This window comes from Saimiri boliviensis, chromosome 1, assembly GCF_048565385.1.
Source record: "Saimiri boliviensis isolate mSaiBol1 chromosome 1, mSaiBol1.pri, whole genome shotgun sequence".
Lineage (NCBI taxonomy): Eukaryota > Metazoa > Chordata > Mammalia > Primates > Cebidae > Saimiri > Saimiri boliviensis.
Window position 1 is genome coordinate 126,769,825 of NC_133449.1, and position 22,983 is coordinate 126,792,807.

Consider the following 22,983-nt stretch of genomic DNA (forward strand, 5'->3'; position numbering starts at 1 on the left):
GGTGAAACCCCATCTCTACCAAAAATACAAAAAATTGGCTGGGCGTGGTGGCACGTGCCTGTAATCCCAGCTACTCAGGAGGCTGAGGCAGGAGAATCGCCTGAACCCAGGAGGCAGAAGTTGTGGTGAGCCAAGATCATGCCATTGTACTCCAGCCTGGGTAACAGGAGCGAAACTCCGTCTCAAAAAAAAAAAAAAAAAAAAAAAAAAAAAAAAACCTAGCTATGCCCTAAAAAGACAGCAATAAATGCTAAGATATGGGAAGGCACACTGCTAGAAAGCCAATGTCAAATAAACAGCGCGGTAGCTCATGCCTGTAATCCCAGCATTTTTGGGAGGCCGACATAGGCACACCACGAGGTCAAGAGATCAAGATCATCCTGGCCAACATGGTGAAACCCCGTCTCTACTAAAAATACAAAAAAATTAGCCAGGTGTGGTAGCATGCACCTGTGGTCCCAGCTACTCAGGAGGCTGAGGTGGAAGAATCGCTTGAACCCAGGAGGCAGAGGTTATAGTGAGCCGAGACTGTACCACTGCACTCCAGCCTGGTAACAGAGCAAGACTCTGTCTCAAAAAAAAAGAGAAGAGTATTATACTTGGGGTCTGAGGCAGGAGGATTGCTTAAGCCTAGGGTTCAAGGCCAGCTTGAAGACTGCTACTCCCTTGAACATATGTAATCTTCACAATATCCAGGGAGAGACGTAGAAGAGGAGACTCAAAGAGGTCCATGATTCACTCAAAATTATAAAGCCACAAACTCCAGAGTCCAGATTTGAATCTCAACCTCGTCTTTCCAGTGCATGGGCAGCCCCTTCAATCAGCAAGTCAGCTGGTCCCAAACTTCCCAGTATTGAAGCCCACGTCCTCAGTCCTTTCTGGTAGACTCACCTGTGAGCTGGAGGGCAGCACCTGGGAAGGGGGTTCCTCAGATGGAGCTGCTCCTGAGCTAATGGGGCTCAGCGTGGTGATCCTGCTTGGCTGGCCACGAAGTGTCAGAGTGATGGTGGTGGGGACCTTCAAGCCTGAGATAAGGAGAGAGAAGCAGTATTTTTGAGTCACACTCTCCACCTTCTGCTGAGGTTTTCCTTTCCTGAAGAGTTTCTTCCCCACGTAACACAGCCCCTTGGCCTCCTCCCCAGCTGGGTCATCTATGCCCTATCAGTCAATCTGAAAGGCAACAGGAAACAGCCTATGTTCTCTCAACCTCTCTGAAGGATGGGTCCACAGAACTGAATCCGAAGGTCAATGCCAGGACCCTGTGGGACTGGGTTCAACATCATACCTTGCCCACATGAGATGGGAAGGTCCTGAGGGAAGATCCCAGATCTGGGAGTCCCCACAGTTCTCATGAGAGACTCACCTGATGCTTGGTTAGAGATCTGAGCCAGGCCAGGGAGGCTGCTTGCCAACTTAGCGAGGCCCCCATTGGTCAGCAGCTGGTGGATGGCTGTGGGCTTCCCACCAGGAGTGGCACCCAAGGAGGAGAGAGTGGTGGCCACAGGAATGGTACGGACAATGGTGCTGGTGCCCGTGGTGATGGCACCCAGGCTCTGCATGGGGGTAGGCAACTTCACACTGGTGGCCTGTGGGACACACAAGCCCAGGTGATCAGAAGCTGCTGCCCAACAGCAACGTTCGAGTTTGGAGGGCCCACAGCATATTATTAAAGGCTAACATATATTGAGTGCCTACTGTACATGCAAGGTACTCTTCCAGGCATTTTGCATATATTATTTCATTCCTACAACAACTCTATGAGGGAGGTACTATAGACCAGGAAACAAAAACAGAGTGGTCAAGAAACTTGCCCAAGGTCACACAGTAAGTGATAGACCTTAACCTCTGGGAGATCCCCGCTGTGTAGCTAGAAGGCTATTTGTCCTTGACCCACTGACTCCAAACCTAGTTTCCCTGCCAAAACCAACTAAGCTGAGGAGGCCTCCTCCCTACACCTGCCCAGCCCAGCAGATAGCAGACGTGCACCTGTGGGGCTGGTCCTGGGGAGGGATTTGCTGGAAGGCCAGAGGTCTTGCTGCTGATATCCTGCAAGCTGAAGCTGAGGCCTTGGAGGAGGCTGCTGGCTGATGTGGCCCCTAAGAGAGGACATAGCAGGAATCAGCAGAGACTCAATCACTTGCACTATCCCAAGAGCAGCCACATCCATCCACCCTCACCACCAACTAAAACATCAATGGTGCTTGCTCTTGAACAAACACTCTCCTGTCCTCAGAAAGGCCAGAAGGTCTCCCCAGCGAGGTACACACGCAATGGATGGCACACAGGAAAGGTACTATGCCAGGAACTGCCCTGGACTTGCTCTGCACCTGCTGCAAACCATTAGTCATACATTTTGGACCACTATGAAAAATCCAAGTTCCTTCCTTTCTTTCCAGGGAAGAATTTTTTAAGCCAAAAGAATTCTAAATACCCAACTTTCACTTCACCTCAAGCAATCAATGCAGTAAGGAAGTAGCTTCAAAGTAATAAGGAAGATTCTCTTAAACGACAAGGGTTTGTTTATTTCAGACAGAGATTCACTCTTGTTGCCCAGGCTGGAGTGCAATGGCGTGATCTTGGCTCACTGGAACCGCCATCTCTGGGATTCAAGTGATTATCCTGCCTCAGTCTCTCAAGCTACTGGGATTAAAGGCACCTGCCACCAAGCCCAGCTAATTTTTTGCATTTTTAGTAGAGACAGGGTTTCACCATATTGGCCAGGGTGGTCTTGAAGTCACTCCTGATCTCAGGTGATCCACCCACCTCGGCCTCCCAAAGTGTTGGGATTACAGGTGTGAGCCACCACACCTGGCCAGAAGGGTTTCTGCAATGCCCTGGCCCTGCTGGGCTCAGGCCTTTCAAAGCAGCATTAGGGAGTAAGACAAAGCGAGAGACAAGCACAGATAGAAAAATGTCTCATTTTGCTGATGCCCAGTATAGCACCATTTCCAGTTTTATTTAGTGAGATGTGCTTACAACAGCAAAATGAAACAATAGTTAGCCCTCAATATCTGTGGGCTTTGCAGCAGATTCACAGATTCAAACAACCACGGACAGAAACCTGTGGATATGGAATGCCTCTACGACACAATTTAATAAAAAGGACTTGAGCATCTGTAGATTTTGGTAGTGGCGAGGGTCCTAGAATCAATCTTCTGGATAAGGAAGGCTGACTATACATATATCTCCTATCAGCTATTTCTTCTTGAGAATACAGCACATGTAGACTGGAACATTTACTCACCTGCAGACCAGGACATTTACTCACTGCATTTAAGGCCAAGGGATCACTCTGCCCAAGCTAATTCCAGCTTCACGTTAAGAATCTATAACCACCCTGAGTCCCAGAGGCCCATCCTGCAGATTTTGCTCGAGGGATGCTTTCCCAGAACCACCCGCCAGCAGCAGACCAAAAATTTTGTGTTGGAAGGGGAGAATGCTGGGCCACAAGATACCTGGGAGTGAGCTGCCAGGAGAGGTGGCCACTAAGCGGCTCTGCAGTGTGTGCAAGGCACTGGGTGCAGTGCTGCTGGAGACCACTGAAGGGGCTGGGCTGGCTGAGACTCCACCTTCAGAAGCACTGGACCTGGAGACAAAGGAAGGAGCTCTGTTATTCAAAGTTCACAGGGCAGCAAGCCCTAGCAACACAGGCAGGGGGCAGAGTGGGGTCCAGCACAGCTTTAAGCAGCAGACACAAACCAAGAACCTTCAGCTTCTTTGTCCTATTTTCTGAACCTGGCCTCTAGTCTTCTAAAAGTCCTCAGGTCTTACAGCAAAAGCCAGGAGAGGCTTTGCAATCTTTAAGTAAAAATGAACTCTGGGTTGACCCAATAACAAGACAAAGATCCTAATCAGAAGGAAGTCACATTTCCAAAACTGATAGAATCCAGAATCCATCATTTTCCAAAGCACCAAATGAACCAGAAACAGAGTTAAGGGAAAAAAGGAATAGAAATAGATGGTCCGACACTCACTTGGCTGTGGTGAGAAGTCCTGTGAGCTCCTTGGCCCCTGCTGAAGACTGCCCAAGTGTCATGGTGATGGGCTTCCCACCTACAGATGCAAAACAAAAAACTCCAAGGCCCCTCGTCAGTGCTATTTGGCCCCTATGTTTCCAGTTTCCACACTTAGTCTAAATGCAAGATATTATGGACAAAAACTGGAAGATGAAAAAGATTAACTACAAAAGAGTAGGGAGAGTTGGGGTTATTTTTTCCTTCTATTTTCTAAACTTCCTTAAATATTCTATACCTTTAATTGAAACAAAAGAACAAAATATAGGATGCTTTGAATGATGGTGCAGCTTCCTCTCATAGTCTGCCTGACTGCTCCTCATTCAGATGGACTCACTGCCCACTTTACTCACATGTGCAGCCTTACCCCTTCTCTGCTTCAGGCATTTCTCATAATGAAGCCAAGGCTGACTGACATGCTGGTGAGTGGCCACCAAGGGGCAATGCTGTGTACCTGGGAGAGCTCAGTCAGTTCTCAATTAAACATAACAAGAGAAACTCACCTTCTGGAGCACTTCCTTGGGAAGGAGCACAAGGCCCTCCAGCTGTGTCTCCTTGGGAGATAAGGGACACCTTAATCTTCGGTCGCTTGGAGGTCTTACTGCCAGGAAGAGGACTCGAGGGATGGTGTCGCTTCAGATGGACCCTAAGATCCTCTTTCTCTCCTTCCTCCGCTGGTTCTGATGAAATGGGAACTAAGAGACAGAGCTGAGTTTAGATCTTTCACAATCCAAAAAAGCCCAATAGACACTCAGTCAATACCAGCACCAACAGAGCCATGTGTAGAACACACAGGAGAACCACCCTATGTACAGGGCCACCCCTCAGAGGAAAGTCTGGCCATGCTTCAGGCCCACTTCACTCAGGCCCCACCCAAGGGGCACCCCACTTTGCCCTTCTTAGAGGATGGTTCCCTTCCCATCCTTCATCCTGCACTGGAATCAGAAGGGAAGGGGCCCTGAGTTGGTGGGAATGAAAAGACAGAAGACAGCCTGACCCTGTCCAGCCAAGGTCAACAGCAACAACAACAACAAAAGTAGAGGACTCACCACAATGAGTAAACAGTCCTTCCCAGACTCAAAAAATGTGATCATCTTTCTGTCTCAAGCCCTCCCCACATCATCACACAGTTGGGGACATTAAACATTCTACAATAATCCATGGAGGAGCAGGTCATCCAGTCCTCTCTAAAAAATAAGAGTTTTCCAAAAGGCTCTCAAGAGTCCCACCCTGCCCGAAGAGCCCAGGGTTGAGGATCCACTTGCCAAATGGAGGAAATGAAGAGGACTGTCACCAGACTGGCTTTGAGTAGCTACTAGGAGAGCACCAGGCAACCTCACATCTCTGCCCACAAGTAACAGGGCAACATTGGCCCATGTCACAACCTAGTCCCCATGTGTACTACTACAGATAAAGGCCATCTGTTCACACATGGGCTTCTGCTTCCACTGAATCAAACAGGCTCATCATGTATACAGTCAAGCTTTTTGGACTCTTAAATTTATCTTTCAAGCTCCCTCAAAGATTCCTTCCTCTTTAAACCCGGAAGTCCACCCTGGTCCTCTTGTAGCAAAGGGAAGCAAAAACTGGGGTGGAGAGAAAGGCAGCAGTCACATGAAGAGGGAGGAGGGCTCCTGGCATGAGGCCAGTCAGGGCATAACCAGCTAGAAGGATTGCTTAGAGGACAAATGCACTGGCTAAAATCAGAGTAGGAAGGAGGGTGGAGAGGAAAGTAGTTTCAGGTTCTATGCTGGCATGTGGCTGGTAGGCTTATAGCCACCAGATAAACACAGGACAAGAAGTGGGGAGAAAAACACACAAGGAAACTGAGACTCACAGGCATACAAAAAAGCAGCAGAGCCAAAACCACAGTGAAAGAGAGAACCACACTAAGAGACAAAAAAGAAAAACACCATGAGAAGCAAACAGAAGAATGGAAAAAGGGCAAAGCCTACAGAGTAAGCAAAAGTGGTCAGCAAAACAAAAGAATACAAAGATAGAAAAAGATAAAAGAACAGGAGGAAACCAATCTGAGGCAGCTGAGAGGCAGAGATGGAAAAGAAATAAGGGGGTGAGGAGCAGAATGCAGTGGACGAGTAGGCAAGAAAGAGTAATACTCACCAAAGAGACAGGAGGAGGTGCCAGGAGGAAGAGCTTTCCTCACCAGCATATTTTGTTTCAGAAAAGCAGCAAACTGTGCTGGAATGAATCAGAAAGAATTATAGAATCACAGCCAGCCAGAGAAGGGAGAAAAAGAGAGGGACTAAGAAAAACATGAAAAGGTTGTAGAAAATGGCTAATAGGAGCTCCTTCTGAAATTACTGCATGGTAACCTGACTCTGCCATGAAGCAGGTCTGTAAAAGTATCTAAAACTGAATAGTACTACCTGCCTCATGGGGCCATGCCAAAACTCAATGAACTACATACAGCAAGGTGAATGCCATGAAGAGGGCATGGCACACAGCAAGGACTCCATATATACTCGCCATTAGCATTCCCTGTTTGCCCATCAGCTCTGTTAAGCCAGAATTCTAAAACTGCTACTCTCCCCCATGACACCTTGGGTCCCCATTTCAAACCCAGCTCACCAATTAGCCTTCCAAGACTCCTTAGATTCTCAACTAATCACCCCCTCCAAAAGCGGAACAGATCGCCAGCTCTGTCTCCATCAAAAGTCTAAGGACACACTGCCCACACGGGACTTGGCTCTGGCCACCACTCGTGAAGATCCATGGCAGAGCATCTGTGCAGACCCTCGAGGCCTGGCCTCATTTCTCAACTTCTCCCATCCACTCACACTTCTACTCCTTGTTAGTACCATCCTCTTACAAGCAAACTCACAAGAGGTTTGGGTTCTTGTTCTGATCCTTTGGTTCCACTAAAAAAAAAACACAGGGAAAGTAAGCAGATGAGCCTCCTATCCCCTCTGTATCTGTCTGCCAGCCAGCCAGCTCTGGCTGCTGCTTCTTCCCAGGCAACCCCATTCCTGAGAAGCCCAGGTGACACATGCTCCTGGACACATCGTCAAGCATCAATGCCCAAGAAGCCTTACCTCAAGGCCACCCAACTGGATCAATGTGGTGGAAGAAGGACAGAGCCACTGTTTTTTCTTTCCCTACCCGATGAATTCTCTCCTTTTTCTATAGCTCCTTGCACTCACAGCTCTCCAAACTCTTACTTTCAACCATATGAATACTTCCCAGCCTCACCAGAAACCTACCTACAGAGAACCCTGATAAACTTCACTGAAAGTCTCAGTGGGAATCTTAACGCTTCAAGGGTCAAAGAAAGGGCATGATGCCAGGTGAGTTGCCCTAGAATCTGATGAGTAAAATCCATCATCCAGTACATATGACTGGAGAGCCCTGACTAGAGAGTGGCTGGCAGGGCCTGGAACAAGACATACTTCTCCAATTAGTAGGTAGAAAAAAGTTTAGATCAATATACGTGTTCATAAAGCCTAGTCTCCCCAGAACAGCAAGACAAAGCTGTAACTAGCGATCACAAAGCCCCACTAATTCAGAGCCCTTGGCATTCATTTCAGTAATTAATTTTGAATTTTACCTGCACAGAAGTGTGAGAAAGGGTGCCTCTCACATCCCCCTGAAAAAAGCTGTAGATATCAATACTGTGTAACTGCCATGTGACATGAACTACCAGACCCGAGAGGGACAACTGGCCAGGTGCCTATACCTTGAGCTTGTTTGTGGGTCAGCACAGCTTCTGTCCGCTGCACATGTCTCTTCAGCAGCTGAGAGCTTCCAATCTGACTGGACTTCTGGACAGACGTCACTGTGCTCACTTTGGTCTTGGGACTGGAGGTGGGGCTGCTGGACACACTGGAGAGATCCTAAGTAAGATGAGAAGGCCAAGAGATGAGCCAATGTTATTAGGATCTGACTAACAGTTGGCATGTCCCTCTGGAATTCCCCTTGTAGTAATTCACAGGCAAACGGCATTAACAAGATACAGGAATCCCCAGGAAGTTAAGGGAACAACTCTGTGGTGCTGATTCCCCAGCAAAAGCGCCCCCTCTCTGCTCACACTACCTCTGAGCCTGAGGGTGAGGCGGGCAGTTTGGTGGCTGGAGAGGCAGGTCGACTGCCCCGCTCGGGGACTTCAAAGGCCAAGTCTCTGCGGGCCACATCACGGGGCTTCTTCTTCTTCTCCGCATCCTGATCCCGAGGTTCAGAGCCCATGTGACCCTCAGCACGAGTGAGCACTCCAGTCAGAAAGTCCACAATCTCATCCTAATGTAGAGAGGAGCCAACCAACGCCTTTTAGCTCTCATCTGGAGAACAGGAACCTCTCACATAGTTTCCAACTAAAATAGATTCCCCCTCAGCTCTGGCATCCGGATGTGCCAGTCCTTCTCCACTCAAACAAAGCCTAGCACAAACCCCAGGCTTCCGAGCAACTGTGATTCAAGAAGACCACAAAGTGCTTTTGTCAGGAGGAGTTCTAGGGTGGGAACACTCCACCACTTTTCTAACACTCTTCCTCCAGATGCTTTGCTTACATTAGTTCACCACTGTCATTTTTCTTTTCTTTGCTTATGACTGAGATCTACCAGAGGCCCCAGTGGAGCCCTTCAGAGCCAAAGAGGCCACTACCAAAAAGACCAAACATAAAAGGCTACGGAAAGGAAAGCCTAGCTGAGAAAAGCACACAAAACAACTGTTTACCTGAATACATCTGTCCACCATGCTCTGAGTCAATCCTTCTGATTTCTTCTTTGCTTTGCTTATTCTAAGAAACAAAAAGGATGACATGTTTACTTCTTAAACATTCCATGGCATCCTACGAAAATAAGAATGTATTTCTTTTCTGAGTTGCTTACTTTCTAGGCCCAGAAGGAGGGCCACGTTAAGTCTTAGGCAGGTAATGCAACCTCTCTAAACCTGTTTCCACATCTGCAAATTGGGGAAACATAACATCTCATTCATGGAGTTGTGGAGACTAAACAAAATAACATATGTAAAGAAACTGACCAGGCATGGTGGCTCATACCTGTAATCTCAGCACTTTGGAAGACTGAGGTAGGCGGATCACCTGAGGTCAGGAGTTCAAGACCAGCCTGGCCAACATGAAACCCTGCCTCTACCAAAAATACAAAAATTAGCTGGGCATGGTGGCAGGTGCCATGCCTGTAATCCCGGCTACTCAGGAGGCTGAAGCATGAGAATCGCTTGAACTTAAGAGATGGAGGTTTTAGGGAGCTGAAATCACACCAGTGCACTCCAGCCTGGGTAACAAGAGCAATTTCCACCTCAAAGAAGAAAAAAAATAAAATAAAATAAAAGAAGCCAAGCACAGTGTCCAGGACAGTCCACTCCAGAATTTCTATACTTATAGCTTAATAGAGTCACTCTATCCAGAACCTGGGAGGCAGAAGTAGCAGTCAGCTGAGACTGCACCACTGCACTCCAGTCTGGGTGACATAGAGACTCCATCTCAAAAAAAAGTTAAAGGTTGTGAAAGACAAAAATGGAGAAACCCTATCAAATTAAAGGAGACCAAGGAGACATGGCAACTAAATCCAAGTGTGACCCTAGGCTGGATGCTGAACCAGAATAACATTAGGGAAACAACTGATGAAATGTGAGTCTGTATATTAGATAATAGTATCATGTTAATGTTAATTTCTTGATTTTGAGAATTATCCTTTGGCTACGTAAGAGGGTTAACATTTATAAAATCAGGTGAAGGGTATATGGGAATTTTTTTGTCCTAGTGTTGTAACTTTTTATAAATCTGAAATTTTAAATATTAAAAAAGATTTTTTTTAATGCTCTCTTTTAACTGAACCAGATTGGTCCATAGTTACATTACCAGCTTACAGGCATTTCTCATTGTAACACAGCTCTCTTGCAGCTCTGGGAGAATCTACCCACCTGAGATTATCATCAGCTCCCCCAACCACCACCAAGCTGTTCTCAGCTCGAATCTTCTCCCGAAAGTCTTCCATGGCTTCAGGGTGACACTGAAGGGAATTCTGACCAATGACAAAGAGGACTGGAGTCTTCATATCCAAGAGGGGATCATCTACATCCTAAAACAGGTACAGGTTTTAGAACTTGCTTCTTCATATTCACAAAGCACTAACCTGGAATCTCCGCTCAGGAGGATCAGCCATGCAACTCAGTCAACCTCAGCATCAGCTTGGACAAGGCATGCACTCCCACTGCCAATGACCCAGCACTCAGCTTCACCACATTCTTACCCCTCTGGGGCCATCCACGGTAAATAGAGGAAACCCAAGGCAGACAACTGCAGTGACATACTCCATCACTGACACCTGTAAATAACAGCAGCACAGTTTGTCTAAAGGTCAACTGAATTCATGGTACCTCAGCCTACCCAGAATCCAGCAGTGGTCCAGACCCACCAGAGAGTCTCTCCTCTTCCTTCCTTGTCCTAATACCGGGTGCATCTTCTGCCACAATGGCAGCAGTAACAGCACAAGACACAAGGTATGTCATGCCACAAACAGCCACTACCTAGAGAACCAAGGCCCCAAGAGGACCCCAGCAGGTGGCTGAACCATTAGATAGAAGGTTTAGTATTCCTACCATGTCACCCTCCTCAACTAGAGCCCTCTTGCTCCATTTTTCCCCACAAATGGTAAGTATAGTCAGAAGAACACAATGTTGCCATTAACCCTTAAGTGAAAAAAAATTTCTCTCTGTTGAACTTAATGGATAGCTACCAGACATCCTAGATTTCTTGAAGCAACTGCTAAGGCCCACCACTTGAAGCAGGGACTATGGGGAGGTAATCTTCCTCTCACAGCTATCATACTTGATTGGACTGCATGAAGCAAAATCGGGGCTATGGGACACATGAGGGACACTTACACAAACTGAAAAACACACAAATGTTTGTAAAATACTAAAAGATTCCTTGATGTCTTGGAAAGGGACTAAAATAAACACAGCATCAAATCAGTGCTATTAATATTTGCCAGCTACAATTATTGTTATTTTTCTATGTGGGAGAATGGTATAGTACTTATATTTAGAGAAAAAATGGATTTTTTTTTACAGATATATGCTAAAACATATATATATATATATATATATATATATATATATATATATATATATATATAAATGCTATGATATTTGGAATTTTCTTCAAAATAATCTGGGGGAGAAAGAAAATGAGCAGGGTAAGATGAAACAAGCCCAGCCAAGAGTTGATCACTGGTAAAGCTGGGTAAGGGTCCCAGAGGTTTATTATACTAAACCTGCTTTTGTTTCTGCTTAAAGTTTTCCTCAATAAAGTTAAAAATTTTTTCAACATTTGTCTTCTACAGTTTAAAATGCAATTATATAGGCAGTGCCTGAAACACAGTAAAGGACCCAGTGGTAGCTATCATGAGTAGTAGCAGTAGTATTCCATCCCAGGACAACCTCCAAATAAGACAGAAATTACTTACATGACAGGCCACCAAAGCTCCTGTGTTCCAGCCAATCAAGATAATGGGTTTGTGTGGGAAATGGCTGTGAATCTTCATAGGAAGAGAAAGACGACAGTAAGACAGGAGGCCGAAGATGGGTGCAGAACAAGCCCAGAATGCTGTGTGTACCACAATGAACTGAAATAGGGGCACTCACCTCCAGCACTTTGCTTCTCACTGCCCCAATCATATGCTCGAGACACTGCAGAACTCCTACCCCACTGCCATTATTCAGCAGATGGGTGGCTACGGGGATGACCTGAAGGAAACAATTAGCACCCACACCAGCAGAGATCAGTTTCAAATCTTTCCATTCTGTTTAACCTACCCTAAATCCTTTCAACCTTGGAATTCCACATAAAAGAAGGGTTAGGGGAGACTCCACATTCAAGTTATCCATTTTGATCCCCGACCACATATTCTCTTCCTCAGTCCTCCAAGACTATATTCCTGGCCAGGAGGGAGCTTTTCTTGCTCCTACACATACCTTGCCTAAGCAGGAGAGCTGAGATTGCCAGAATCGGTGGCGGCGCGAAGTGGGAAACACAGAGCTGGAGGGACCAGAGGAAGCGATGAGAATCAGCGGGGAGCCAGGGAGTTTGCTCTGAAGAGGAAGAATCACATCGAAAAACTAGTGAGTGAGAAGTGCTCTTCCATTAAATTCCAAGTATCCCAATACCTTTCTCATCCCAACCAATGTTCCTTTGCTTGTGAAATTATGTTAAGCACCATACAAAACAAATTATTAATAATAGTTAAAGAAGCTGGCCAGGTATGCTGGTTCACGCCTGCAATCCCAACACTTCGGGAGGCCAAGGCAGACAGAAATCATCTAAGGTTAGGAGTTCAAGACCAGCCTGGCCGACATGGTGAAATTCCATCTCTACTAAAACGCAAAAATTAGCCAGCCATGGTGACACATGCCTGTAATCTCAGCTACTCAGGAGGCTGAGGCAGAAGTGCTTGAATCCAAGAGGCGGAGGTTGCAGTGAGCCAAGATCACACCACTGCACTCCAGCCTGGGCAACAAAGTGAGATTCTGTCTCAAAAAAAAAAAGTTAAAGAAGCCATTTATCCTCCTGCCAAGGTTCTAAGGCTTGAGTGTAAATTTTTTATGTGCCATTGTTAAGTCCCAAGCCATCCAACTTACTGGTTTGTTATGAGAAAGCACCCCCACAGCAGGGTCCCAGGGCCTCTTCAGTAGGAGAGACAAGGCCTCAGCTCCTGCAGCCCCCGTCTTCGTGTTGGATGACACAAGCATCCGGTCAATCAAGGTTGGGATCTAGAAGAAGAAAGAGCAAAGATGATTCCAGTGTGAAACAGGAGACATTCCACCACCAGCAATCAAACAGGAGAACAGAGCCCCACTATGAGTCACAGACAGACTTCAACCAAGCCTCTGAAAACCTCCCCAGGAGCAAGAGTATACATAAATGAATGGCTGATAAGTATGCTCCCACCATGAAAAGTGAGTAAGTACAATTGTTTGGAAAGCAGTATGGATATGTAGCAAGCGACTTAAATGTATTCCCATCCCTCTTCCAACTTCTGAGAACCTTTCCAAAAGGTTTTTTTTACTTCTGAGAACCTTTCCAAAGAAAATGTATCAGAAACAAAAACACACACAAAAGAATGGGGAGAGTCATGCACAGAGACAAATTCACTGTGAATAATAACTGTGAAAAGCAATTTAATATATATATGTATATATAAGGGAGTAGTTAAGTCAACTATCTACCTAACTGGATATTAAAGATTATTTTCAAATATTTACAAGAATTTATTTTTATTTACTTATTTATTTTTTGAGACAAAGTCTCGCTCTGTCACCCAGGCCTGATCTTGGCTCACTGCAACCTCTGCCTCCCAGGTTCAAGCAATTCTCGTTCCTCAGTCTCTCAAGTAGCTGAGATTACAGGTGTGCACCACCAGACCCAGCTAGTTTTTTTGTATTTTTAGTAGAGATGGGGTTTTACCATATTGGTGAGGCTTGTCACGAACTGCTGACCTCAAATGATCCACCCGCCTCAGCCTCCCAAAGTGCTGGGATTACAGGCGTCCGCCACCACACCCAGCTTTCAAATATTTACAAGAATTTACAGTAACATACAGAAATAATTTTGCTAAAATGTTACAGGTAAAATAGAAAATATAAAAATTATCTCTACTCACAGCTGGGCTTGGTGACTCATGCCTGTAATTTCAGCACTTTGAGAAGCCGAGGTGGGCAGATCACTTGAGGTCAGGAGTTCAAGACAAGCCTGGCCAACATGTGAAACCCTATCTCTACTAAAAATACAAAAATTAGCCAGGCATGGTAGTGCACACCTATAATCCCAGCTACTTGAGGCACAACAATCGCTTGAACTCGGGAGGTGGAGGTTGTGGTGAGCCAAGATCACGCCACTGCGACTCCAGCCTGGACGACAGAGGGAAACTCCATCTCGAAAAAAAGAAAAAAGAAAAAAATCATCTCTACTCAGAAAAAAAGACTATAAGAAAATACACTGCAGGCATGTAGTACCAGCTACTCGGGAGGCTGAGGCATGAGAATAACTTGAACCCAGAAGGCAGGGGCTGCAGTGAGCCAAGATCGTGCCACTGCACTCCAGCCTGGGCAACAGAGGGAGACTCTGTCTCAAAAAAAAAAAAAAAAAAAAAGAAAGAAAGAGAGAAAGAAAAGAAGAGAAAATATGCCAAAATGTTAATAATGATCTCTATGGAGTTATGGGTGACTTTTCCTTTACAGATTTCTATGTTCCCTAAATTTCCTCAATGAGTATCAGTTGATTTTATCATTTTTTAAAATCTTCATTTTCTTCTAGAGTACTGCCTTCAAGCCGCGGTGTACTAAAGAAATCTGTTGCGCCGGGCGCGGTGGCTCAAGCCTGTAATCCCAGCACTTTGGGAGGCCGAGGCGGGTGGATCACGAGGTCGAGAGATCGAGACCATCCTGGTCAACATGGTGAAACCCCGTCTCTACTAAAAGTGCAAAAAATTAGCTGGGCATGGTGGCACGTGCCTGTAATCCCAGCTACTCAGGAGGCTGAGGCAGGAGAATTCCCTGAGCCCAGGAGGCGGAGGTTGCGGTGAGCCGAGATCGCGCCATTGCACTGCAGCCTGGGTAACAAGGGCGAAACTCCGTCTCAAAAAAAAAAAAAAAAAAGAAGAAATCTGTTATTATGTCCAAAAATATATATTCTGCTATACTATGTACAGTGTACTTTATCTCATGTTCTGTTTACTATCTACCAGAAATGCGGTATTACAGATATGCAAATATAGGTTTCAGGTATGTTGACGCTTACACTGAGAAGAAATTATCTGTGAATTCCATGCTACCCACAAAAGGTCAAAATGACCTAGGGGAAAGGAAAAATGTTTAAATATTAGAGGTAGTTTTCAGAAAAACAAAAAAGTTTTGAAAAATTGGAAAATAAAAAGCACTACAGTTTGATGCAAGTTGTAAAACTCCAAAAACAGCAGAAGATAAGTGGCTCTTAATTTAAAAACAGAGACACTAAAAGGATTTCTGCATGATAAATTAGAGGAATACAACCATTAGACTTTCTCAGTTTAACTCAGGAAACAAATATTCGTGCAACAACTGCTTTTACAAGGCACCAGGCTAGTACTGCATAGGAATTTCATCTACAAGAGGTAATGAAGACAAACACACAAATAATGGTGGGGAATGGGAACAGGGAAAGACTGGTAACTGCCATGAAAGAAACAGAATCCCAAATTGCTATGATTCAAACCACCCAACGGAGGAGAAGTTAAGAGGCAATTTCCATCTAAAGATACACCATGTGAAATAAGACAGGATCTTTGAACAAGCAGGATTCCAACAAAAGATGAGAGAAAGCCTTCCAATCAGAGACACCAGCAGCAAGAGGCAAAAACTCACAGAGCTTATTCCAGGAACAGGTGAACTAAAGTCAAGGATTCAAGTAAGGAAGGAGAAGGATGTAAAGCCAGTAGGAAAGGGTAAGACCAAACCACAAATAATCTTCATGTTCTTTGTAACTGACTCTAAAACTGTGAGCCACTGAACACTTTGAAGCAAAGGATCCGACCCTGGGTTAAAGCTTTATCTAGAAGTAGAGTACAACTATGAAACCAAAAAGCCTTGAAACTTGCTTCCTGTCAACAAAGGATTAATAATAACTGACTTTTCCACTTGGAGCTGGGAAGACCAAGCTTCCCTGGCCTTTCCAGCATTGCATTCACTCTCAACAGCCAACTAAAAGGCTCAGGTCTGTACCTTCTCTGCCCTCTTTATCATAATGGATCTAATGGTGAAAGTACCTGGATGAAAAGCATGATCCCATCCACCTGCACTTTAACATCCAGCAGGCACTTTAAAATTAAGCAAAATGATCCTATAATCATTTATACCCTTTGGGAAACAACCAAAGTTATCTGTGTGAATTTAAACATAGTCATGGGAAAGTAAGAGTCTGATGGTATAGTAATTACTGCAGATAGCACAGCCAAAAGCGGACATTGCCTCCAGTCTGAGATCCTTGCTGACCGGTGTACCAGTGAGCCTTCCACTATTCTAGCCAACCCACACCCTAGCATGGGAGGAAAGTACCCAACTATGCATACTATAGTCCCCTCAGTGGTCTGTCATGCTCATAATATCTGATATTCACATAGGATACGCCCAGTCAGTAACTTCAATAGGGCAGCAATATAAATTTCTCCTTAAAGGGAAATTATGCTAGCCCTGATGAGTGAGGCAGGGTCACCAGAGAACTGGGATCCTGGACATTATTACCAACACTCACCTCCTAGAGTGTATTCACCAATGTTACACTTTAACCATAGGAAGAATGCTGAGAATATGTGAAGATGCCAACAATACTCCTGGGCCACCACTTTCTGTCTCCCAGTATCGGGCATGGGTCCCACATTCTACCTGCCCACTACTCACCTCCTGGGTCCAGGGTTTCTATTACAGGGGAGCAGTACAAGAAAAAGTCTGGAACTCCCTTTTCATTTGTCTCTTTCTTCACTAGAAAACATGCTCCACCATAGAAGGGAGCAGTTTGTTTTGCTCACCCCCATGCCTGGCACACACAGGGCCCAAAGTAAGTATTAGTTAAATGAAAAAACTAATGTCAAATTTCCTACCATTAATATCATTAATGTATCTAGTCCTGAGTTTTATTTCAGCACTAAACCAGTTTTCTAACAAACGTGACACCCTTCAACTCAAAAATAGATTAGAAACATGAGTCTGCAAGTTTTGGGTATGTGGCTGAGGGCACATATAGGCCAGGCAACTTAACAGCAGCAAGATGAGCCAGCTTCCTGTAAAGCAGAAAGTAAAACTTTTTTTTTTTTTTTTTAAAGTCAAGAACTAAATCAGGCTCATGCCAGCAATTTAGGAGGCCAAGGTAGGAGGATTGCTAGAGGCCAGGAATTCAAGACTAGCTTATATAGCAAGACCCTGTCCCTACCAAAAAAAAAATTAAAAATTTAGCTGGATGTGGTGGCAGCACACACCCTCTAGTCCCAGCAACTTGGGAGGCTGAGGCAGGCGGATCAGTTGGGCCTAGGAGTTTGAAGTTACAGTGAGCTGTGAGCTGTGATACCAGCCTGAGTGAGAGGAAGACCCTACCTCCAAAGGGAAAAAAAGGCCTCAGACAACTTGGATTGATTCAATTTCTTTCTCTTCTCTTCTCCTTCTCTAGCTCTCTTTCTCTCTTAGAGACAGGGTCTCCCTCTGTCACCCAGGCTGGAGTGCAGCGGTGGAATCAAACTCACTGCAGCCTCCTCTCACCAGCCTCCTAAGTAGCTGGGACGACAGACGTGTGCCACCGTGCGGGGCTAATTTTTTTATTTTTAGTAGAGACAACGTCTTGCTATGTTGCTTAGGCTGGTCTCAAACTCCTGAGCTAAAGTGATCCTCCTGTGTCAGCCTCCCAAAATGCTAGGATAACAGGCATGAGCCACCACGCCCAGCCCTGAGACCATTTTGAATTGGAGCAAAACACCCCAGATATTTCAAGAACCTATGAGGGTACTACTTAAAAAACTGTTAAGAGTTACTGTGGGGCCGGGCGCGGTGGCTAAAGCCTGTAATCCCAGCACTTTGGGAGGCCGAGGCGGGTGGATCACGAGGTCGAGAGATCGAGACCATCCTGGTCAACGTGGTGAAACCCCGTCTCTACTAAAAATACAAAAAATTAGCTGGGCATGGTGGCGCGTGCCTGTAGTCCCAGCTACTCAGGAGGCTGAGGCAGGAGAATTGCTTGAACCCAGGAGGCGGAGGTTGCGGTGAGCCGAGATCGTGCCATTGCACTCCAGCCTGGGTAACAAGAACGACACTCTGTCTCAAAAAAAAAAAAAAAAGAGTTACTGTGGGCTGGCAGGGTGTGGTGCCTCAAGCCTGTAGTCCCAGCACTTTGGGAGGCCAAGGTTGGCGGATCACGAGGTCAGGCATTCAAGACCAGCCTGACCAACATGGTGAAACCCCATCTCTACTAAAAATACAAAAATTAGCCAGGCGTGTTGGCATGCGCCTGTAATCCCAGCTACTTGGGAGGCTGAGGCATGAGAATTGCTTTAACTCAGGAGGCGGAGGCTGCAGTGAGCCAAGATAGTACCACTGCAATCTAGCCTGAGGGACAGAGAGAGACTCTGCCTCCCCAAAAAAAAAAAGTTACTGTGGGCTCACTGCTTACTATGTGCCCCATTTTGTATTAAGCACCCTACCTGAATTAACTAATTAAATTTTCACAAAAATCCTAGATAGGTATTATTATCAGCCACATTTTAGAGATGACCAATCCAAGCTTATACAGCTAATCACTGACAAAGCTGAGATGAGCCAAGCAATCCGTCTCCAGCATCTGCATTCTACCACATTGAAGACAGCCTGATGCAATCACTGGTATCACCAAGAAAAAGTTTTAACTTTTTGTGCAATACTAAGTAAGAAAGCAGGGAAGTATGTTTGTACTGAATTATAAAAGTCTAAGTGTTGTTACTAAAGGCTCAAGCCCTGGCGAGCAGTCAAAGGGATCATAGCACGTTCCTGCTCTGCAATCTCCCAATGGTCCGAGCACCAAGGGTCTGTTTCTGTCATCTTTCTCAACAAACTCCTCCCTGGTAAACCCTTCATCTCCTTCATGGTAATTCAACTCAGCCATGACTCAAACCACAAGCTGCAAGGCTAGGAAAGCTAAATGTATACTCTGGTTTTCAGATCCCACACCTCATCCTGGAGCCAGCAGGGCTAAAAACGTTTACACCAGACATAAATGTGAAATGATACCCTACCTCCTAATTTTAATACCAAATCCATAGCTTTGGCCATGCCCTCCAGACCAACCACGATAATTAACTTGCCCAATCCTACGTCCTGAACCCACAGGAGAGGCTAGCTATCCCCAGGATGGGGCAGACACCAATCACAGCCTTACCTTCCCCTTCAGCGTCTGCAAAGCATCCAGGTAGGCCGCCAGCATGGGCAGACTCAAGGTCTCCACAAGGGTGGTGTGCAGCCACTGGATCAGCTTGGTGTCCCAGCTCACACTTGCCAGAGCCTGCCGCACTCTCCTCGCACACTTGTCCACAGCAACACGGCGCAGCACTGGCTCATTACAAGCCTGAAGGATGTAAGTGGAAGTGATAAAACATGAGGACTGCCTGGTTAGCAAGAGCGGGGAACAAGTCAGTCAGCCAGTGAGGCCTGAACTACGAAGAGCCTACTGTGGGCAGATTTGTGGTGTCTTACCCCTTCATTGGCCAAGCGGGCAAGCCGGTCAGACTGCAGGGCTTTGAGGATCTTGTTGAAAAGCTTGTTCTGGGCCACTGTCCAGCCAGTCCTATAAGGGAAACTCTGAGGAATTATAGTCAAACCCTGGGGACGCTCCCCATGTATGTATACCATATAAAGAAGATTATGCCACGTTTTATGTCACCACTATGGAAGAGTAAAACCAAGTAGTTTAGTCTAAGACCACTGAGCTAAAACCTAAGACTTAGATTCTAGTCCCAATCCTACCAAATTAAATCACTGCAGCACACACTTGTATACACACACACATGATAATATACACAGTACAAGATTAGTCATGAATAGTCTTTTAGCCTAGCAAAGCTAATCATTTATTTAGTAGCTAAAATAATCCCAATTGTAAACAAAAGCAGAGCACCACTGAACAGACATATTTGAATTTCATAAGTTTTATGTTTCACACAAAAAGGCAGACGGGATCGGCAAGCATTTTAATGTACTAAAATCTCAGACTAAGGTAAGAGGTCTATTTAAAATAGGCTTAAGAACAAAATATAGCAAAAATATAACCAGTAAAGAGGTTATTCTTCCCCGCAATATTCCACCCCACACTAATGTCTTCTCCATATATATTTTTTGTATTTTTTCTATATGTCACACAATCAGCAAATTTATTTTTGAGAGGCCTGTTCCACATAAGCGAATATATTATCATCCCAGCATATGACACTGGCATTCACACATCTACCTTATTGCTTACTGCTTACCTATTACTTATTGAGGCTTTATGCCTTGCAGACATCTATTCTACTGTTCTCATCTCCACCTCGTCACACTCAGTATACTGATATGGAGCTTATTATTGTCCCCCTTTACCCCACTCCCAGCAATCTTAATTACTCAGATGCTCTAACTCTGACTAGTGAACTTCCTAAAGATACCAAAAGAAAGGCAATTGAAGATGCTCAATTAATATTTGTTTACCTATTCTCCCTGCCATTAAAAAAAAGCTGATGATGGCCAGGCGCAGTGGCTCATACCTGTAATCCCAGCATTTTGGGAGGCCGAGTGGGGTGGATTGCTTGAGTACAGGAGTTCGAAGACCAGTCTGGACAAATGGCAAAACCCTAACTCTACAAAACATACAAAAATTAGCTGGGTGTGGTAGTACATGCCTGTAGCCCCATCTACTCAGGAAGCTGAGGTGGAAGAATTGCTTAAGCCCAGGATGTTGAGGCTGCATAATCATGCCACTGCACTCCAGCTTCAGTGACAGAGTGAGACCTTGTCTCAAAAAAAAAAAATTACGTGGGTGCTACACCCAAATGAGACCCTGGGATGGAATGAAGGTAGCATTTCAAATCAGTTGGGATAAGGTCCCTAAATTTAGGGCTGAGACAACCACTGGCCAATTGGAAAAAGAAAATCTGATACCTACACATCACTCTTTAAATCAAAATAAATTTCACATGGAATAAAAAAGAAGACATAAAAGAAAGAAAGAGAAATGCAAATACATTAAAATTTCAAACTTTAAGCCAGGCATGGTAGCATGTGCCTGTAGTCCCAGATACTTGGGAGGCTGAGGCAGGAGGAGCTCAGAAGTTCAAGTCCAGCCTAGGTAACATGTCTCTTTAAAAAAAAAAAAAAAATCAAACTTCAGAAAAGGTTTAAAAAAAAAAAGTATAAACAAAGTCAAAACACAATAGGAAAATGATTGCCATTTCATTAAAATAGAAAGAGGCTCTAGAAAATTAGTAAGAAAAAGCTGAAATACTCAAAGGGCAAAGAACACAAAAAGGCAGGTCACAAAAAAAGTCAAGTCAATTCTACCTCAAAATTAAACAGACTGGGCCGGGCATAGTGGCTCATGCCTGTAATCCCAGCACTTTGGGAGGCCGAGGCAGAAGGATCGTGAGGTCAAGAGATCGAGACCATCCTGATCAACATGGTGAAACCCCATCTCTACTAAAATATAAAAATTAGCTGAGCGTGGTGGAACACATCTTTAGTCCCAGCTACTCAGGAGGCTGAGGCAGGAGAATTGCTTGAACCCGGGAGGCAGAGGTTGTGATGAGCTAAGATCGAGCTACTGAACTCCAGCCTGGCACCTGGCAACAGAGCGAAACTGTCTCAAAAAAAAAAAAAAAAATTATTAAACAGGCCTGGCTCAGTGGCTCACACCTATAATCCCAGTACTTTGGGAGGCCAAGGAGGGCAGATCACAAGGTCAGGAGTTCAAGACCAGCTTGGCCAACATAGTGAAACCCCCATTTCTACTGAAAATACAAAAAATTAGCTGGGTGTGGTGGTACGTGCCTGTAGTACCAGCTACTTGGGAGGCTGAGGCAGGAGAATCATTTGAACCTGGGAGGCAGAAGTTGCATGGAGCCAAGACTGTGCCATTGCACTCCAGCCTGGGTGACAGAGAGACTCCATTTCAAAAACAAAAATAAAATTAAACAAATGCAGTCAATCGAGGTGGCTCATGCCTATAATCCCAGCACTTTGGGAGGCTGAGGCAGGATGATCACTTAAGCTCAGGAGCTTGAGACCAGCTTGGGTAAAAAAGTGAGACCTTGTCTACAAAAAATCAAAAACTTAGACACAGTGGCAGGTGACCGTAGTCCCAGCTATTCAGGAGGTTGAGGCTGGAGGATGGCTTGAGCCTAGGATATCAAGGCTGTAATGAGGTATGATCATGCCATGGGGTGACAGAGCAAGAACTTGTCTCATTATAAAAAATGCAAATTAATATTTTTCACCTATCAAATGGGTAAAAATTAGGAAGTTTAATAATTCTCTGTTGTTGTGATGGTGCAAAAGAACTCTCTATAATCTGCTGATCCGTTGATAGAAATATATACTAGTACAATCTTTTGGAAAAGCCAATTTGGAAAAATTGGAAAAGCTAAGTCAGATCATGTCACTCCTCTGCTCAAAGTCCTTCATTGGCACCAGTTCAATCAGATAAAAGCCAAAGTCCTCGCAACAGGCTGCATGGACTCTACTGTCTCTCGGATCTTACCATCCATGACTGATCCTCACTTACTTCAGTCATACTGCCTCCCCCCACAGTACCCTCCACTCCCCCGCCCTTGCACACACAATAGGCATTCTCCTGCATCACAGATCGGGGTCCTGCCCTTCACTACCTCAACCTGAAACAATGGCTCCCTCTCTCATCTCCTTCAGGTTGTTGCTCAAATGTCACCTTCTACTGAGGCTTGCTCTGACCTATCCCTAACTAACACTGTAACCCTCCAATCCTACCCTGGGATTCCCTAACCTGCTTTCCAGCTGTATCACTATCTCATATTCTATCCATGCTATTTACTTGTTTAGTTTGTTTCTCTCTGCCAGGGTGTAAAAGGCCAAGATGGCCAGGACTTTTGTTGGTTTTAAGTGCCATATCCTCAGCACATAAAACACAGCCTCATACATACTAGGGAGTTAAAACATCTACTGAATAAATAAATGGATGAATTATGTGCACACTGCATTCTAAGTTCTGTAAACAGCCAGGTCCATATCCAAACCCTCAGACTCCATATGATATTAATACTGAGGAGCAAAGACAAATACATGCACATGATTTACGTCCTTCACCACATCAAGACAAAGTGCAGGAATGCTGCTTGAAACAACACCAACAATCTCAATTTCTCTGGCTTCGAGGCATCCTTTCCATCAAATCCCACCCCACAAGACACTCTAATTTCTACAGGTCATTGTTCTAGGAACACCAACA

The 22,983-nt window shown here is 45.1% G+C and overlaps 1 protein-coding gene across 17 annotated transcripts in view; it reads right to left on the bottom strand.

Moving 5' to 3' along the window:
• Window positions 1-22,983, bottom strand: part of KANSL3 (KAT8 regulatory NSL complex subunit 3) — a 69,264-nt gene that overhangs the window by 29,128 nt on the left and 17,153 nt on the right. For 6 of the 17 annotated variants that reach the window (XM_074403573.1, XM_074403536.1, XM_074403600.1 and 3 more), the window contains 19 exons: window positions 20,273-20,365; window positions 19,230-19,320; window positions 18,916-19,101; window positions 12,627-12,758; window positions 11,964-12,080; window positions 11,634-11,735; window positions 11,456-11,527; window positions 10,238-10,312; window positions 9,909-10,066; window positions 8,700-8,763; window positions 8,064-8,264; window positions 7,708-7,864; window positions 6,135-6,212; window positions 4,517-4,708; window positions 3,975-4,053; window positions 3,456-3,586; window positions 1,987-2,096; window positions 1,364-1,586; window positions 892-1,025 (listed from right to left, as the gene is read on the bottom strand). In XM_074403573.1, the coding sequence (XP_074259674.1) occupies window positions 892-1,025; window positions 1,364-1,586; window positions 1,987-2,096; window positions 3,456-3,586; window positions 3,975-4,053; window positions 4,517-4,708; window positions 6,135-6,212; window positions 7,708-7,864; window positions 8,064-8,264; window positions 8,700-8,763; window positions 9,909-10,066; window positions 10,238-10,312; window positions 11,456-11,527; window positions 11,634-11,735; window positions 11,964-12,080; window positions 12,627-12,758; window positions 18,916-19,101; window positions 19,230-19,320; window positions 20,273-20,365 (2,395 nt within the window). Of the gene's footprint in view, window positions 1-891; window positions 1,026-1,363; window positions 1,587-1,986; window positions 2,097-3,455; window positions 3,587-3,974; window positions 4,054-4,516; window positions 4,709-6,134; window positions 6,213-7,707; window positions 7,865-8,063; window positions 8,265-8,699; window positions 8,764-9,908; window positions 10,067-10,237; window positions 10,313-11,455; window positions 11,528-11,633; window positions 11,736-11,963; window positions 12,081-12,626; window positions 12,759-18,915; window positions 19,102-19,229; window positions 19,321-20,272; window positions 20,366-22,983 lie in introns of those variants that run through there. The other 11 variants (XM_003941272.3, XM_074403552.1, XM_074403606.1 and 8 more) reach the window with 5 other exon arrangements.